We start from the raw sequence: 20349 nt of genomic DNA, 5'->3' as shown, positions 1-20349 counted from the left end.
ACCCCCAGGACATTTAATACCTACTATATTGGAGTACATTCATTTCCTTCTCTGCTATTTTAAGTTCTGGTAATGAAATTTAGTATGAAATCACCTTTCTTTCTTTCTTTCTTTTTTAATATTTATTTATTTTTTAGTTGTATACACTACCTTTATTTTGTTTGTTTATTTTTATGTGGTGCTGAGGATTGAACTCAGGGCCTTGCATGTGCTAGGCAAGCGCTCTAACACTGAGCCCCAGCCCTGAAATCACCTTTCTTAATGGAGACACTAAAATGTATATGTAAATATTTCTACTTGTGATTGAAAATTAGGAGAAAGCATACAAAAGTTAATTATAAACTGGCATATAAAAAAAGCATAAAGTCAGGACATCTGAGTAAATCCTGAGTAAGTGGCTAAATAAGCTAAATATGTGAAAACTCCTGGGTCCCATGAGTTCCATCTGTAGATTTTTAAGAACTTGTCAAAATTTATAAAAATTACTTAGTAGTCTTTCTTAGAGGTTTATGAAAATTAAAAACATGTTTAAATATCTCCCTTTGTTTGGTAAATAGGAAAATGAAATCTAACTTGTAGAAAAATGATTATTTAGTCAGTTATACCTGGATGTTTTTGAAGACTTGAAGAATGATTTCATTAAGAAAACACCGTCAGGCTAATTTATATTTTCTCCCTTGACATTAGCAAGGTCTAGAACCATGTGCCTATCAGTAAAGTTAGGAAGCACTGTCCAGCACATTTGCCTTTCCAGCTAAAGCACAGCTGTGTGGATCATTATAACTGATCATTGAAAGTGGCTATCAGTTGAGGAGTGAGTAGCTACAGATGTGTGTCTGGGGGGTGGGGATCTGAGTTAGATGTTTCAATATTTTATCTAAGGATTTGGATGGCATAAAATAAAAATATATAGTCAAAAAAAGCAGTTCAATTAAATTGAAGGTAAAGACAGGTTGGTATCTTGAAGAAAAATAAACAAGCAAACAAACCATACAAATGTACTTGATGCTGATTTTATTATGTTCATTGTTGTATTTAAAAGAGGGTTAAGAAGAGCACACAACATATTGCAAAAGATCAGAATATATTTTCTGAATGAATAAATGAATGAAATGTATGATAGAGAATGACTATTGTGCTGTTAGGGTAAAAGCGCATGGGTCTGAAAAACTAATAAACTGAATAACTAATAAACAACCTTTTGGACAAATAATTTATGAGCAAAGTTTTATTTATATCTTTAAAGAGTTCTGATAGGTCCATTCAAAAATTATTCTTAGGAACATTTGATTTTTAAAAAGTAGATGGCTAGGCTACATTTTAAAACGTGGGTTCAAGGTCACTTCTTGACTCTTGACTGACAGCTAACAACTGAATGACGAAGTAACTGATTTCCAGGAATAAATATTATCCTAATTAGAGTTAATTTTTAAAATTTCTTAAGCATCTTATCAGGAATGTTAATTTTCTTCACCAGAGAGTGTGAATTCTCCCGACAAGTAGATTCTTTCCCAGATCAAGTGTGAAAGTTTTTGTTTTTAAGTCACTCAATTTAGAAAGTCTTTACAAATCTGTCTTGGTCAAGGAAAGATCCATCCACCTCATTCCATTTTTTATTTTTTTATGTTGAGGTCATTAAATTTGTGACCTACTAATTTCAGATTTCTTTATTTATGCTGTACATTCACAATCATGATTATTTTTCTCTGGTATTCTACATCAGGGAAGTTTTTTTTTTTTTAAACCAAGGATTGAACCCAGAGGCGCTTGCCCACTGAGCCACATCCCCAGCCTTTTAATATTTTATTTAGAGACAGGATCTTACTGAGTTGCTTAGGGCTTTGCAAAGTTGCTGAGGTTGGCTTTGAACTCACCATCCTCCTGCTTCAGCCTCCCCAGCTACTGGGATTACAGGCATGTGCCACCACCCTCAACTAGGGAAGACTTTTTTCAAAGCGTAGTCTAACACGTTCAGTTTTATCTGTTTCAATAATGTATGGACATGGACTTCTATGTTTTCTGTATTCTGTCCTATTTAGAGTGTTTTATTTAAAAAGGTACAGCAAGTGGTGCTTACCACACCATTTAAACTATCTTATGTAATCAAGTTCATTGCTGTGTGGTACTGAACAACTACAAAGGCAAAGGAGTTAACTCTTTTCTGAGACTCTAGAATATAAGTTTTATTGCTTCTTTCAAGCTAAAAATACATTTTACTCTCTTCTCAGCTTATCTATCCCAAGACCAGAATCCAAGAAGTATGTGATTTATCTCCATCAGATTTTGTCTATGGTATTTTTCACTGTGATAATCCTATTTTCTTGAGGACCCACTTTTCCCCCTAAGATTCTTGTCCTGCTGGGAAGTTCCAGTCTTTACTTCCTAAAAAGCTGAGATTCTGAAGGTTATAGAGTAGGTCATTGGAAGGATGTTGTAGGCATTACCATTTGTAATTTGTATCACTAATACCTCTCTGAATGTGACACTTTTGGCACCACACACTACACATTTGTTTTATTAAATTATATACAGTAGGAAGGAGAACAGAATTAGTGAACCTATGCAAATAACCACATTACTAGAAGCCATAAAGGGTCTCAATTTGCATACTAATGACTGCCATTCTGCATGGTTTTGTAGGTGAGACAAACTTTTGAGTCACATTTTTTTTTTAAAGAGAGAGTGAGAGAGGAGAGAGAGAGAGAAAATTTTTTAATATTTAGTTTTTAGTTCTTGGCGGACACAACATCTTTGTTGGTATGTGGTGCTGAGGATCGAACCCTGTCCGCACGCATGCCAGGCGAGCGCGCTACCGCTTGAGCCACATCCCCAGCCCCTTGAGTCACATTTTCTAGGGGAACATAGATTCCATAATAGTAAAGTTATCTACAGATAAGATTGTATTGCCTTTAGTAGTTAGAATAAAGTTTATCTAAATGATCTTTAACAAAAACTAGTTGTGTTTCTCTAAATTGGCCTTTATTAAAAAGATTATGTTTACTAATTCTTGGTCAGAACTTTTTCTATTAATCCATATATGATGTATTCTTTTCTTTCTTTTTTTTTTGAATCAGCTATTTTTATTTTGAGGCAGGGTCTTGCTAAGTCGATTAGCACCTCACTGAGGTTGCTTAGCACCTCACTGAGTTGCTCAGGCCCTGAACTTGCAATCCTCCTGCCTCAGCTTCCCAAGTCTCTGGGATTATAGGTATGCACCACGGTGTTGGCAGGATGTTGTCTTTCATGATATTGGAAATTTTGGAAGTTCCAGAATTCTAAAGAATATGCTCATGTGGGAAGTATTGTGAAAAATTTAATCCCTCAACTCCTAAAATAGTGTTATTTGGTAATGTAGTAGCTGCAAACATAACCAAAGTATCAAATATGTGTAAGTTAGAACTCTTTGGGTTTTACAACTTTTAAAAAAGATACCTTACAAATTCACTGAAATAACCTGCTAAATTAAGGGTTAGAGATCATCTAAGAAGGGGACTGAGGCTGTGGCTCAGTGGTAGAGTGCTTGCCTGGCATTGTGAGGCAATGGGTTTGATTCTCAGCACCGTACATAAATGAATAAAATCAAGGTCCATTGACAACTAGAAAATATTTAAGAAAGAAAAAGAGATCATCTAAGAAGAAAAAGGGAGAGGGTATCAAATACCTTTCGAAAATAAATTTCAGTGGAGGGGTAGCTTCTATCAGTTAACTCTCAAGCAGAAAAAGTTATAACTCTGAACAAAATATGAAACCCAACTCTTTGAAGGCATAGGAAAGCAATGAAAAGCAAGTTGGAACTGGAAGGGAACTGATCCTTGAGAAATAGGAACTGCAGTGAATGAGATTTGAATCATGGGTTTTCTTCTGAAACACCAAGTTCCTGCAGCCCAGAGCTATGAAATCTCAAACCAAATCTGTAGTCATGCTGACTTGAAAAGGCAGAGGGAGCAGTTTGAGCCTTCCATAGTGGCTGGAAAGTGAAGGGGAAATTCTAGAAAAAAGGGAATCACCTAAAAGGGAAAGCCCTCAAATCTACATTATAAACTCCTTGCTGGTCTTTGCCTGACCTCAAAAGTGCTCTCGAGACAAGGAAAAAAGGCACACTCATACATTGCTGGTGGGACTGCAAAATAGTGCAGCCAATATCGAAAGCAGTATGGAGATTCCTAAGAAAATTGGGAATGGAACCACCATTTGACCCAGCTATCCCACTCCTCAGTCTATACCCAAAGGACTTAAAAACAGTATTCTACAGGGACATAGCCACATCAATGTTTATAGCAACACAATTCACAATAGCTAAATTGTGGATCCAACCCAGATGCCCTTCGGTAGATGAATGGATAAAGAAAATGCGGTATATATACACAATGGAATATTACTCAGCATTAAAAGAGAATAAAATCATGGAATTTGCAGATAAATTGATGGAGTTTGAGAATATAATGCTAAGTGAAGTTAGCCAATCCTCAAAAACCAAATGCCAAATGTTTTCTCTGATTTAAGGATGCTGATTCACAATGTGGTTGGGAGGGGGCATGGAAGGATTAGTTGAACTCTAGATAGGGCAAAGGGATGTGAGGGGAAGGGAGGGGGCATGAGAGTAGGAAAGGTGGTGGAATAAGATGGACATCAATACCCTAAGTACATGTATAAAGACATGAATGGTATGACTCTACTTTGTGTACAACTAGAGAAATAGAAAATTGTGCTCTATATGTGTCATGTGAATTGTAATGCATTCTGATGTTGTGTATATCAAATTAAAATTTAAAAATAAGAAATAATTTTTTTAAAAAAGTGCTCTTGAGAGGTGAGAATCCCTGGAACCTAACTGATGACCAGAGTTGGAGAACTGAAAGAGCAGACTGTAGGCTTCAGCTGCCACCCACCTAAGTAATGAGATGTAGAAAACTCTGGTAATTTCATAAAAATTTCTGCAAAGTGGCAGGCTATAAAATCAACACTCAAATATTAGATGCACTCCTATATATTAACAATGAATATTCTGCACAAGGAAATTTTAGAAATACAATTTCATTTACAATGGCTTAAAAATTTGAAATAAAAAACACAACAAATATTACTGAAAGAAATAAAAGAAGACATAAGATAAATAGGCAACCTAGAGAATGGGAAACAATATTTGTAAATCGTATATCTAATTAAGGATTAATATTCAAACTATATAGTGAACTTCTAAATCCAGCAGTGCAAAACTAAACTGAAGCAAAAATGGCAGTGTATTTGAATTAACATTTCTCCAAAGACAATATACAAATATACAATGAGAACATGAAAAGATACCCAGGATTACAAATTATTATGAAAACATAAATCAATACTACCATGAGAAACCACCTTATACTCAGTAGGAAGGTTATCCACATAGAATATAAGGATTAGGGATGTAGCTCAATGATAGAGCACTTGCCTATCATGAGTGAGGTCCTGGGTATAATCCCCATCCCCCGCCCCTCACCCAGCAAATGAAATAAGTAAATTAATAATAAAAGTTAATAAAGGGAGACAAACACACATATACACAATAACCAGTGTTGAGAGGAATATGGAGAAACTGAAATGCTTCTGAGCTCTTGGTGGGAATGTGAAAGGGTATAACTGCTGTGAATAATGATAATGATGGTTCCTTAGAAAATTAAAAAATGTAATTTTCATATAATTCATTAATTCCACTTGTGACTATATTCCCACAAGTATTGAAAGCAGGGTCTCAAAGAGACATTTGTTCACCAATGTTCAGAGCAGAATTATTTGTAATGTGTAAAAAACACAGAAGCCACTAGTTATTCATAATTATGCATGAATTAATAAGCAAATCGTGGTATATGTATTTGATAGAATATTATTTAGTCTTTTAAATGAAGAATATTCTGACATATATTACAAATATGAATAAAGCCTGAGGTCATTGTGCCAAGTGGCTTATTTGCCAGTCACAAAAAGATAGTTGGTGATTCCTTATTTGAACTATTTTGAAACTTCAAGTATTATAAAATCATAGAGACATAAAACAGAATGTAGTGGCCTAGGGATGGGTGACAGACATGTGGGATTATATTGTTTAATGGATACAGAGTATTAGTTGTGCAAAATGAAAACCATCTTGTAGATGGATAGTGGTTTTGGTGCAAAAACGACATAAAGATATTTGAAACCACTGAGCTGTACGTTTAACAAGGTTTTATGTTGTTAATTCTACCACAATTGAGAAAATGGAAAAAAGGAAAATTTTAGTTTTCCTCAAGGACCTTCCTGATCAAATAGCATCCCTCACAAAGACGGTGGTTTGCAAATACAGAGAAAAAAGAGTTTGTCCCTAGTATTCTATCACTATTATCATTGGAAAAGATTGTTTCTTATTTATACTGGTGGAAAAATTAAGTACCTACTACATCTATTCCCTTTAGGTCAAATAATAGCTCTGTATTCAAAACTGAGGTTTTTCTTTTTCTTTTCCATAGATTTATTTTCTTTAGGGATATCAGGATTAATCTAAGGTAATCCAATGTGTATCAATGTGTATGTACCCCATGTGTGGTGACTTTTTTACACACATTGATTCTTTTTTGTGGGTGGGAACGCAGAATCAAATTCAGGGGCACTCACTCAACCACTGAGCCACATCCTCTACCTTTCTTATATTTTATTTAGAGGCAGGGTCTCACGGAATTGCTTAGTGCCTTGGTGTTGCTGAAGTTGGCTTTGAACTCATGATCCTCCTGCCTCAGCCTACCAAGCTACTGGGATTACAGGTGTGTGCCACCATGCCTGGCCACACATTGATTCTTAAGTTTGGGAATCCGGGTTTTACAACCACTCTGAGTGATATTCTTCTGTCTTACATTTTGAAAAAGACTTTCTGAGCAAGAGTGAAAAACATTATTATGATAATGTGAAGCTACAATTTGTGGTTCTTTAATAATAAAGGCATGACAGGCCTGGTTTTTATAAATAAATTCTGCTATCAAATTCATATAATTTTGCAGTCCCCTTAATCTGCTCCTTGAAAAAAAGGAAACAAATCCAGAATTCTAATGTGGCCAAAAGGAGTTCTTATTTTCCATATTCATAGAGCCTAAAGGTTCTAACAAAATAAACATAAACAAAAACAATGTTTTCAGCCTACTAATGTCTCATTCCAATGAAAAATTTATTTTACACTGTATGTCTCTTTAACCTGCATTTACAGAATATTTTGAAATACATTATCTGGTAGACCAAACTTCATGGTAGTTTTTGCAGATTCATCTTTTTAAAAATTAATTAATTAATTAAATTTACAATAGAATGCATTTTGACATATTGTGCACAAATGGAGATTAATTTTATCAAAACCAACAATCTGTTGATTAAATAATGTTACAATAAAGGTTACATCATTCCATTTAAATCTCAAAACAAACTTGAGGTAGGAAGAATTTTTTTTTAACCTGTAACCCTCACAAAATGACAAATGTGTTTTGTTTTCATTCCTTGACACCCAGCTAGCTTAAGCTCTTTGCACAAGTTACATGGGTAGATGTGTTAGTCAGCTTTCCAGTACTATAACACAGATCTGAGATGATCAGTACACAAGAGAAAAGGTTTCTTTTGGCTCACAGTTTTGGAGCTTCCAGTCAATGTCAATTGGTTTCATTTATTTGGGTCTATGATGACACTAGCATAACACATCATAGCAAGAGGGTGTGGCAGAGCAATACTATCCTCCTTATGGCTAAGAAGAGGTAGAGAAAAAAGAGGAAGTGGCTGAAATCTGCAGTTATTTTCAAAAGCACACCCCCAGTGACTTGAAGACCTACCACGAGGCATCACATGTTCAAGGTTCTACCATCTCCCCACAGTGCTACCTTGGGGACCAAGCTTTAACACATGGGCCTTTGAGGCACATTCAACATACAAACTGTAGCAGTAGTAAACTGTAGAGCTGAAAAATTTTGAAAGTCATAGATACATGCTAAATATGTAGCATTTAAAATATAAATATATTTGAGTGACTTCAACAGAATGTTCTTACATATTATTACAATAAAAATTTGTATATATCATAGAAAGCCACTGATATACAAAGCTAAATAAATGCTTGCCAAGAGATTCATATAATTATAGTACTTTTAATGCTTAATAAGCTCTAATTAAATCTTTGTTTTAAAAAAAGTAATTCTGAATTATAGAGAAAGTTTAAGACTACATGAAAGTTCAGATATTTCTTCTCTTAGATTTATTCCTGGTGATATTTTGGACATCATTTGTGTGCTTTTGTTTTACAAATGGAAGCATAGTTTTTCTATTTTCGTTCCTATTCCAATTTTTAGTTGACAAAATAGCAGAGAACAGGACATCTCATGTGTGGAGACCTGACTCTTTGTGGTATGCAGGCCTGACTCTACAGGAATAAGTGGAGTCCATTCCATCACCCTAATGGATCAGAGCATCATGCTGTTGGTAATGGAAAGCCCTTGTATGTTACTGATTAAGGAGTACAGGAAGCAATGTTGTTGACAAAGATCATTCTGCCAGAATGAGTGGTCACAAAGCATGGTGTAGGGAAGTGACATTCCTGGCTTCAAATGTTGGGACTCCCACTATTCACTAGATATGATGAAGCAAACTCCTCAGTCTTTCTGAACTTCATCTTGTACATATGCAAAGTGAGTATAAATAGCGTTAACTTTCAAAATTCCTGTAAACATTAATGAGCTTAGGTATGTAACACATACGTGACAGCTTTGTATAGACTGTCAATGCATGATAAATATTGCTTGAATTTTATTTTTACTATGGAAGTAAAACCACTACTTCATTACTTCAGATTTTTTCATTTTACTTTTAACTTCAGATTTCTAGTAGAGGAAGCCCTATGCAAATGATATCCTACATTTTGTGCCATAGAAAAATATGGAAATCCTCTGAGCTCCCTCCTGTCATAACCATGTTTGATTAAACTTCAGGGGTTGGGGGAACTAATTTGCCATCTTATTTCTACAGTGAGGCCCTTTTATTTTTGTAGATCACCATGACGTCTGAACCAATTATGTTGGTCCCAGTGTGTCTGGTAGAAAACAACAATGAGCAGCTAAGGGTGAACCAGAAAGCCTTGAAGATTCTTCGCAAGATTTCTCATCCTGTAGTGGTTGTGGCTATTGTAGGGCCTTATCGTACAGGAAAGTCCTACTTGATGAACCGTCTTGCTGGAGAAAACCTTGGTGAGTGAGGTCCCTCGGCAGGGCTATTTACTTCAATTCAGCTCTATCTCAGTTTGTCACTGCATCTTCAGGGTAACAAGGAGGGAGATTCTGAATCTCCTCTCCAACAAATCTAATTCTTTCCAGCAAAATTGCAGCCTTGTCAATGTGTCCAATGCTTTGATTTACATCTGTCATTTCAGCTTCCTGTAAAAGGGATATCCTTCATTTCTAGCAGCTTAGGACCTGAGCTCTTACAATGACCTTCACCCACCCATGGTTTTCCTTTTTCCACTATCTTATTCTTATTAACTTGGTGCTCTCTCTGAATTCTGTATCTCATTATGGCTGCCATATCACTGTTTTTTTAAAACTCTATCACAAGCAAAATTATATTGTCTCAATTTCCTTTTTCTACTTTCTTCCCTCTTTTCAATCAACTCCTCTCTTTTCTTAAAACCCAACATTCCACTGAATTGCTCTTTCTCTTTCAATATATACCAATGACTCTGTCTTTTCTGATTCAAAATGTTTCTTTTTATCCATCCCAGACCCTTGCTTAGCATCACTTCTCCTGTTTTACCAGCTTGCTCCTAAAAACACTTTCCTTTCTTATTATCTCTATACCACACACTCTTGGTTTCTTTCTATCTCTGAGTCTCCATCTCCATCTTTTCAAGGTACTCACAGGCTTTAGCCTCAGAAGGGCAGGTATTTCAGCCTCATTCAGTCCTATGTATCTCCTGGAGCTTTAACTTATCTATAGTATCTGGAAAATAATAGTTATTTAACAAGTAATTATTGACTAAATTTCTTTGTTTATTCCTCAGATGATTAAAAAGACTTGATCTAATTACAATACCATCACTAGCTTAACTTCCTTTTGAAGTCAGGGTGGTTGGACACCTAAGAATCAAAGCATCTTTGTGTGTAGTGTAACTTCTTTCATCCAGTGCACTGGTGGGCCACACCAACAGGAAGGCACATTTTCTTACAATGGGAAAAGGAATTAGAAATTATGAACAAACCAAACTTTAAAATGTGGGAGAAGCTGACAGAGAAAAATATGAGGTGTTTATGTGACACTAAGTTGGATATCTTCAAAGAACAGAGAAGCATCATCTTTTTTTTTCATTGCAATAAGTATTATTATTGTAAAATAAAACATAAATATACTATATGCAACAACATATCCACACCCACTAAAAACAAATATTCACATACACATATACGTATGGATATACATTCTTATACTTTATAAATATATGAAATGTACATGTAAATATATAAAATCAGAGAAGTAGTATCACGTATCACTGTCTCTTATGATCCTACAAGTGCGATTCTGTAGTTCAGGAGGTTCCTGAATATCTGCTCTTCACTTGCAGGCTTTCCTCTGGGATCCACAGTGCAATCTGAAACCAAGGGCATCTGGATGTGGTGTATGCCCCACCCCAACAAGCCAAACCACAGTCTGGTTCTTTTGGACACTGAGGGCCTGGGAGATGTGCAAAAGGTGAGGAAGAAGCTCAGACAGATCTTTTTTATTCTGGTATTTTTTCTTAGCTTTCCATGATACTTTTTACTTCAACTTCTGTATTTCATTCCTGAAATCCCCAAATGCTACTCTATGGAATGAGACTTACTTTGATCTCTTTGAATTTATACCATATAATGTGATACGTTAGTAAAATTGTATTCCTGAGAAGTGAATTGAACAGTTTCATCCATTTTAGTAAGCCTTTATGGAGAAGCTGAGATATAGGGTCTTGGGCAAGTACTGTTGATGAGGTAAAGGTCCTGCTCTCTCAGAGCCTCAACTCTGTTGAGGAGATGGTTTGTATAAGTCAGCTAGAATACCATGTGATCACTGCTTGGGTGTGAGGGAACCAGGTGAATTTCCTAGAAAGCAGACTAAGAGACACCAACAGGCAGGAGGTCTTTTAATTCAGGTTTTAGTTTGCCTATTCTTACGTTAGAGTGAAATTAAGACACCATGTCTATTTCTGTATCTGTCTCTCCCTCTTTTCCTCCTTCCCTATTTAGAGATTAAATTGGAAACAAGATCTATATTTCTGTAGGGTTCATTTCCTCCCATGTTTAAGCAGATATTCTGTCCTTACTTATAAAACAACATACCAAAGATACGGTCTTGGTGCCAAAACCTATTGTTGTTTCTCTAAGTCCAACTTGTTCTGATTTCAGTCAATTTACTTCTTAAATAATTAGAATTTGGGAAATGCAGTATATTCATAATATTTTTTTTCTCTTCCAAATTCCCATATTCTGGATTTGAATTTCAGGATTTTCCTTTCCTCAAGCAGGTAATAAAACATATCAGAGTTTTACTACAACTGACTGCTGGCTTCAGTGATTCAGTCAACACAAAAGCAGCTTTGCCTCTTCAAGGCTCTCACCATCTTGCCACAGAGTTAGCTTTGAAGTCACATCTTCTGTATCTACCCTTGGCTCTGAGACAGTCAGACCTAAGAACTCTATGCTTATTTAATTCTAATGTTGATTTGGCTTCTGCAAGTATTTCTATTTTGCATACCCTTTTGTTATGTCCACATTTTACAAAAACTTGAGCACTCAGATGTAATTTCCAGTTATATTCTATGTCACATACAGTCATTTCCTACTTTCAGTAACTTTTGTTCTCATTGACACTTTCATTATTTTTATTCAATTTAATAACTGTTCTTTTTACTTTAGATCCATTACTAATATGTAAATGCTTTAATTATGTTATTATCCTTGTTTGTCGTTTTTAAATTAATGTATTATTAGATAATCACATAGATTGTAAAAATTGCTGTGCTTAAGTATGTTTTTCACCAAATAAACAAGGTGAGCAACATTTTTTAGTAGCCCACACATATATATGCTCTGTGGATTTGACTTAAGTGCTCAGTGGTGATTAGCACAGCACGTATTATGTGGCCCTCTTATTGTTAAGTGAAACTTGGTCTCTTACTACTAAGCAACTAGTTGCATATTGGACTCTGTTTTTTCAACCTGTATTTTCTTATTTCATCTCATTCAGAAAAAGAAGGATCATTTGAAGAAAGTATTGTTAGAATACTTCCATAGATGAGGAAACAGGGGTCACAAGAAATTTCATTGCTAAAGTTGAGATTTAATTTTTTTTCATGTTTTTTTCTTTGTGTCAACACTGTACTGTCTGTAATAACAAATGAAAAATAACTGAACAACAACAACAACAACAAAACCTGAATGAACATTGAAGAAAAAGATCATTCAGTGCTTGTTTTCACATGTTTTCCAGGGTGACCCTAAGAATGACACGTGGATCTTTGCCCTGGCTGTGCTTCTGAGCAGCATGTTGGTGTACAACAGCATGGGCACCATCAACAGTGATGCCTTGGAGAAGATGCAGTATCCTTTCTAGTTTATTGAGAAATTGTGGAGGGAATGGAGACCCATCTGAATCCTTCCCCCAGTGGCTGAGTTGCCTTTGGTAGGGCATAGAGGACCCAGGGGAAGGGACAGCATTCGTAATAATTTTTTAAGGGGAAGAAGGAAATTCTGCTTGGCCGCTCCTTTTCCTTAGCCAAGTCTTAGTTATGTGACAGAACTCACAGAACTAATCAGGGTGAAGTATTCCCTGAGACTTGATGGAGTAGAAGATTCCACAGAATTTGTGAGTTTCTTTCCAGACTTTGTTTGGACTGTACGGGATTTCACTCTGGAGCTGAACCTACATGGTCACCCCATCACGGAAGACGAGTACCTGGAGAATGCCTGGAGGATGATTCCAGGTATGTGAGCATGATCTGGGTGGGGAGCTGACTAGTAAGAGTTGATATTTGATGAACATTGTCCATCATCTCTGGGGTTGCATTGTACTTCAGACTAGCTCAGGTCTACAGAAATGACTGGGCTTCTGGGTTATTACTCTTTGATAAGTTTTAATGACTAGAGTTAACTTACCCAGTGACAGTAGGGCATGAATGTTTTCAAAGTTATTCCAAACCAATTTTCACTTAAAATAATTTGTACTTTAGCATTTAGCTTATGTCAGGCACTAAACCTTTCCAGATACCTGACATTGCTCTTTCTTATGCTTCTCCTTTTTTTGTGGAAAAACAATGAGAAAAACAATGTACTAGTTAATTGTCAGTCATAGAATTTCAAGGCAGAATCTACTTTGTTCAGTTTTATTTATCGCCTTTCAGACATTGTTTTAGTCAGCTTTTTCACTGCGGTGAATAAAGGTCCTGACCAGAACAACTGTAAATGAGGAAAAGTTTATTTGAGGACTTACGGTTTCAGAGGTCCAAGTCTATAGAAGGTCAGCTTCATTCCTCGGGGCTCGAGGTGAAGCAGAACACCATGGCAGAAGAGTGTGGAAGAGGGAAACAGCTTACATGATGATCAGGAAGCTGAGAGAAAGACTGCACTTGCCAAATACAAATATATACCCCAAAGCCAATCCCCCAATGCCTACTTCCTGCAGCCACACACCACCTGCCTTCAGCCACATAACGCCTGCCTCAACTCCATTAGGTGATTAAATCACTGATAGATTAAGGCTCTTGTAAACCAATCATTTCTCCTCTGAACCTTCTTGCATTGTCTCACTCATGAATTTTTGGGGTACACCTCACATCCAAACCATAACAGACTTGTATTAACTTTTCAGAGAATGGCTAGTTATGTCTTCCATAAAAGCAACTTTACACTCCAAATAGGCCTCAACAGTCCCTTCCAAACTTTTTCAATACTTCTACTTTCTACCAGAGCCTTCATTTGTTTCCCTACCATGTCATTCTCTTCATATTAGCACCTATGATGATACTGTTCTCAGTTAATAAATTATTCTAATGTATTGCATTTAGGTGGGTGAGTCTCTGATACAACCCATGAGTTTATTAAGTAGAGACAAATTATATAGCTTACATTTTGAGAGTTTATATTCTTTAGAGTTTATACCCAAACTACATAATCCTATTTGTTGTGTGAATAACCGTGATTACAGTTTTCCTTAACAATGTGTCATCTGTCTTATTTTAGTTATTGCTCTACTATCTTTATTTGTGGCTCCTCTTCATTCAGTCTTACATTTGGACTTCCACTATCAGTACTATCAGACCAGAAATTGATATGTAACCATCTACCAATCAAATCACTCCTGAAAATCTTATAAGCCAGGTGCTGATCTTGGTTCAGTGGATACCAACCCAAGTTTTTTTTTTTTTTTATTCCTGGGCACATGCCTCCCACAATTCATTTACAGAGATGCATCACTGATATGAGTTTGATTTGCACTAAGCCATTGAATGAGTATATAAAATTGGATCTTTAAGAAGATTCTAATGAACAATAATTCCAAGTCATGATATGCTTGAGATGCCTTGTCCCTAGTTTGTGCTCAGGGTGACCCTGTTTTTCCTCTTCCTCAGGTGATAATGATAAAGCGAAAAATACTAACACATCAAGGGATTGTATTAGGCGTTTCTTTCCCAACCGGAAGTGTTTTGTCTTTGATCGGCCAAAATATGAAAAGGAGCTCCTAGCTCATATTGAGGACGTGTTGGAAAATCAACTAAATCCTGAATTCCAGGAACAATCAAAAAATTTCCGTTCTCACATCTTAACCCACGCAAAGATCAAGACCCTCATGGAAGAAGTCAAAGTCACTGGGAATCGTGAGTTTACTTTTCTTAAATGATACTTCTGTGTGGTCTAATATTTGTTGAATCATAGTAAATGCTATTCAGTTCTTATTTTATTTTTATCTTTCAAAAGAGAAAGAAGAATCACAATATTATGGTATTTGTAAATAATCACAATTCCTTACTAATGGGATGTGGGCTTGAGGAACCTGAATAGATCCTACCTCCTTTAGTCCCTTGTCCACATTGATTTTCAGGGTTCAGTTGCTTTCATCACCGTAACCATTTAAAACTCAGCTTTGTAAAGATCTCAGACCATATCTTTAAAACTTTTTAGAACATTATTGTTGGTATAGTAGTTGGGTTCCTCCCAACAGAATCACACATGCATGGAGTTCAATTTCAGTTCATGTCTGCCCTTCTTCTCTTCCCTCCTCCCTTCCCCCATTCTCCTTCCTCTTCTCCACTGATCTTCCTATCACTCACCTATTTATTCATATTTGATTAATTCTTTCTATTTATATATAAAAGTGAGTTTCCCTGTGGTATATTTATGAATGTACTTAGCATGATTTTAAAAAATTCATTCTACATTTCTCTATTTCCCATCTCTTTTCTCTCCCTCTCAATTGCCTTCTCCTATTCCATGATCTTCTCTATATTTTTATACATTTAATCCTCCCTCTTTCATTTCTTTATTTTTCCCTAGCTTCCCCATATAAAAGAAAACATTTGACTCTTGATTTTATGAGACTGACTTATGTCAGTTAGCATGATATTCTCCATTTCCATGAATTTACCAACAAATGATATAATTTTATTTATTTTTTGTGGCTAAATACAACTCCATTGTATATATGAAGTTGTATTTAGCCACAATAGGTATATATACACCATAATTTCTTAACCCATTTATTAATTGAAGGATACCTGGCTTGATTCCGTAATTTGGGTGTTGTGAATTTTGCTACTATAAATATTGAGGTGGCTGTATTGCTATAGTATGCTGATTTTAGTACTCTTGGATTAACACCAAGAAGTGGGATAACTGGATCATAATCATCTAAATCAGATTTTAGATGAAGGTTGGTATTCAATATTTTAAACTGTTAAGTCCCAATGAGTAATAGAATGAAGAAAAGGTGTGAAATTGTATGTGCTGATAGAAAAAGTATGCAAAGCATGTGTTTGTTCATCTTTTTCCTTTGGACTATTATTTAAAAATACCATAAACTGGGAGTATGAAACAACATACCTTTTTTTTTCTCCAGGTTTAGTAGGCTGGGAACTCCAAGATCAGGGTGCCAACATGGTAGAGTTTTTGAGAACTCTTCCAGGTTGCAGACTGCTGAGTTCTTGCTGTGACCTCACATGGTAGAAGGGGAAATTTAGCTCTCTGGGGTCTCCTGTAACATACTAATTCTGTTCATGAGAACTGTTCCCCATTGTCTCTAATCACTTCACAGAAGGCACCACCTCCTAGTTCCATCACCTTCATGGTGGGAATTAATAATCAGTCCATGGTGTTATGTGTGATTTTAAAAACAGTCTCAGACTCTTGTATCCTATTGAGTGAGAACTTGACATGCATACCTATTCTCAGCCTTATTCAGGACTGGGGAGTTTGGTGGAGACCTATGTGAATGCCATCAACAGCGGAAGGGTGCCTTGTTTGGAGAATGCAGTGACCACTCTGGCCCAGTGTGAGAACTCAGCAGCTGTGCAGAAGGCAGCCGACCACTACAGTGAGCAGATGGACCAGCGGGTGCAGTTCCCCACAGACACACTCCAGGAGCTGCTGGAGGTGCATGCAGCCTGTGAGAGGGAAGCCATGGAAGTCTTCATGGAGCACTCCTTCAAGGATGACAAGCTGGAGTTCCAGAAGCAGCTGATGGTAATTAACCTTAGCTTATACCTTTCCTTTCCTGATCTTGTCCTGGAATAAGGTTGATAGTCTTTTTTTTTTTTTTTTTTTTTTTGTGGTGCCAAGGATGAAATCCAGGGCCTTAAACATGCTAGGCAATCACTCCACCACTGAGCCACATCACAAACCCCTAGGCCTCGCATTTTTATTCCAGGGTTTGTATCCTTTTTGTCTCAGGAATAACCTAGATTTTTGTGGGTAACAAGACTCTGCAGGCTACAAGTGCTCGCGTTATCTAAAAGATGATACTTTGTTTTCTATTGCTGCAAAACAAATGATCATCTACTCAACAGCCTAAAATAGCATGCATTCATTAGCTCACAGTAAGGTTATATCCCAGCATAGGGTATGTGGGGGTTCTGCTCAGTGCCTCACAAGCTGAAAACAAGATATAAAATGGGCTTAGTTCTCATCTGGACACCTGGGTACCCTTTTCATCTTCAACATACCAGTGATGCATCCCATCTTTCCTTCCTTTCTAGTCTCTCTGTTTTCCCTTCTGTCACAGCTTGAAAAAACTGTTCTAATGTGCAGATGTGATTAGGTTCAATAGAGTACTGTTCATTTATTATATTTATCCTGTGTAATGCCACATGTTGTAACCATAGGATTACTAACCATCATATTCACAGACCTGGGGACAAGGCAGGTAGTGGACACGGAGGAGAGAACTCCCAGGTGACAACTTAGTTCGTCTGATCAGATGCACCTTCACTGAAAGTTTTTCTTTCAGACTATTTAGGACAGATCTTAATTTGACAAAATTCTCGTATTTCATATTGAGGAAAATCCAGCTGGATTGTAATTTCCAAATAGAAACAAACAAACAAATGCACCTATTCTTATATCCTCACACACTGAAACTGTCACGGAAAGAACTTGCAAAGCAGTCAAAACTCTGCTCAGAATATACTTAACTTGTTTCTGGTGGGTAGGTGTGCCATGCATATATTTTCATCTGTAGCAACCCGCATTCCCTGAGGGGAATTTTACTTCAACCAGAATTAAACATTAAACATTTTATTAGTGATTGTTAGGGTTTCGGTTGCTGTTAATCATACTATTACTAAATAAACTATAAAGTTTATGTCTTCCAACTCCATCATTTCACATGTATTGAGACTGACATTGAGGTAAGAGACTTTTCAGAGTCACACAATGAATTGGCCAGACCTGGGACTGAAGCATGTCTCCTGACTCCTTCTATGTTCCAGTCCTCTCTGAGGCGGCCAGACTGCTTTTTCTGAGGGGATACCAGTTGGGCCTTCCTTCTAACAACTTCTTTATATTTTACTTCCCTACATTTCCCTTCCAGGACACCATAGAGAGAGAGAAAAAAGCTCTCCTGCTTCAGAATGAAGAGGTATCTGTCAACTGCTGCGAGGCTCGGCTGATGCAGCAGTTGAGGGCCCCTGATGCGAAGCATCTCAAGAGGAGCGTTCGCTGTTCCTGGAGACCATAGGCTCTACTTAGAAGCAAAGAAGAAGGTAGAACTTCAGTACAATCGAGGGTCCAGGAAAGGAGTGAAGGTGAGGAGTAAGGGGAGGGGAGAGGGCCAGTATGTGGTCAGAGGGTCTGTGCTGCTCCTTCTAAAACTAAGCTGCCACCATTATTTGTGAAACAAAAGCAGAGAATGGCTATATGTTGACATTTATATAATTTTATATCCCCTGTTAGTTAGATCCTCTTAGGTAAACCAAAAACAGTTCTTCCCAGAGAGGGTTTAGAACCAGGAATTCAGGTGAAACCAACCATTTCTTTTACTTATCAAAAAAGCGGTTTTAATTTTTTTCTGCTAAAACACAGATGGTACAATATGAAAGAAATGACTTTGTTCTTGTGAGGCTTAACATATTTCAGTTGGACAAATAAGAGTCAATGGTATATGAAGTGATAAGGTTATCATAAGTTAACGGTAACTGGTGTGTACTCATAGTAGCAGAGAATGATGATGGACGTAGTTGTTAGGAAACATTGAACATTCTCTTCCTACACCAGGTACAGGTTCTGGTGATTTCCTTACATTACCTATTTAATTCTCAGAATACACAAAGTACATATTACTATCTTCCATATTAACACCCTTAAGAAAGGTAGTACACAGAAGGCCTAATACGTGACCTAAGATCATAACAGTCTGTCAGTGACAGAGCTCATGGGCAGCCATTTTAAACTCAGAATTTATTTTTAAGGCAGGGAGATGGGGGGAATCCTCCTACTGAACCACTTCAGATTCTTCCAGCTATTCTACAAGGTTCCCTTTTTCCCACATCCTCAGCAACATCTCTTGTCCTTTGACTAATTGACAGTAGGCATCCTCACAGATGTACTAAGATCTCATTGTAGTTTTCATTTGTGTTTCACTGGTATTAGTGATGTTGAGCACTTTTACAAATATCTGATTAACATTTGAATTTCTTCTTTGAAAAATGTTTATTCAGGTCCTTTGCCCATTTTGTGATCAGGTTATTTATTTTTTTTTACTGTTGAGTTATGATTTTCTAATATGCTTTGTATATTACCCCTTATCAGATATATGGCTTACAAATATTTTCTCCCATTCTATACATTGTCTTTTTCATTTGGTTAGTGGTTTCCAGGCTGTGCTGAAACTTTAGTTTGTTGCAGTCACATTTATTTTACTTTTTGCTTTTGTTGCCTGTTTTCTGGTTTTAAATACAAGAAGTCTTTGTAAAGGCAAATGTCAAGGTTTCCCCCCTAAGATTTCTTCTAGGAGTTTTATAGTTTTGGGTCTTATGTTTAAATATTTAATAAACTTTTAGTTCATTTCATAGAAGGCATAAGATAATGGTTCAATTTCATTCTTTCCTGGCTCTCTATTCTGATCCACTGGTGTATGTGTCTGTTTTTATGGTAGTACCATGCAGTTATGAATACTAAGTAATGCAACTATACATATCATATATGTGATAGAATATCATTCAGTCTTAAAAAAAAAGTACTGTCAATGATAACAACATGGATTAACCTGGGGACATTGCACTCAATGAAATAAGTCAACCACAGAAAGATAAATGCTGCATGGTTCATGTTCAGTGGTGCCAATCAACAAAAGGAGCAAAAAGCCATTAAGCTCATATTAACATAGTGTTCAGTTAGACTAGAAGAGTGATTAACAGGGCCTGAGAGAGGGGAAGGAAGATACTGGTAAAATATATAAATATACAGGTATAGATGAGTAAGTGCTGCCCACCTGATGTACAAATGTGACTATACTTAAAATACTCTATTGTGTACTTTAATGTTACTATGATAGTAGGCCTTGTGCATTCTCATGACAATGGAAAATGTAACTGTGTGATGTGATCAGCATGAAAACTGGCTTGATTGTAGGAACCATTCCACAATGCAGTCATATATCAAACATCATGTTATATAATTTCAAAGTATACAATTTTTATTTGTTAATCTCAACAAAGCTGAAAAGAAACTCAGAAGGCAGCCTAGAAAAGCTTTCTAGTATAGGAGGTGGAAGACACAAGTCAAACAAACTGTAGATATGATGCTAGTTAAGGAAGGCTAGAACAGATCCAGAAAAAGGATGTGCACATACCACAAACAA

General features: G+C 36.5%; 1 protein-coding gene across 1 annotated transcript in view; it reads left to right on the top strand.

Moving 5' to 3' along the window:
* The window catches only part of LOC144368119 (guanylate-binding protein 6-like), a 38473-nt gene that overhangs the window by 6660 nt on the left and 11464 nt on the right, over nt 1–20349 (top strand). The window contains 8 exon segments of the mRNA XM_078026670.1: nt 9029–9224; nt 10592–10719; nt 12493–12602; nt 12789–12985; nt 14630–14875; nt 16456–16736; nt 18082–18174; nt 18176–18295. Coding sequence (XP_077882796.1) covers nt 9035–9224; nt 10592–10719; nt 12493–12602; nt 12789–12985; nt 14630–14875; nt 16456–16736; nt 18082–18174; nt 18176–18295 — 1365 coding nt within the window. The 5' untranslated portion in view covers nt 9029–9034.

Source organism: Ictidomys tridecemlineatus, chromosome 11 (assembly GCF_052094955.1).
Source record: "Ictidomys tridecemlineatus isolate mIctTri1 chromosome 11, mIctTri1.hap1, whole genome shotgun sequence".
NCBI lineage: Eukaryota > Metazoa > Chordata > Mammalia > Rodentia > Sciuridae > Ictidomys > Ictidomys tridecemlineatus.
The sequence above is the reverse complement of the archived record's forward strand: the minus strand, read 5'-3'. Positions and strand labels throughout refer to the sequence as shown.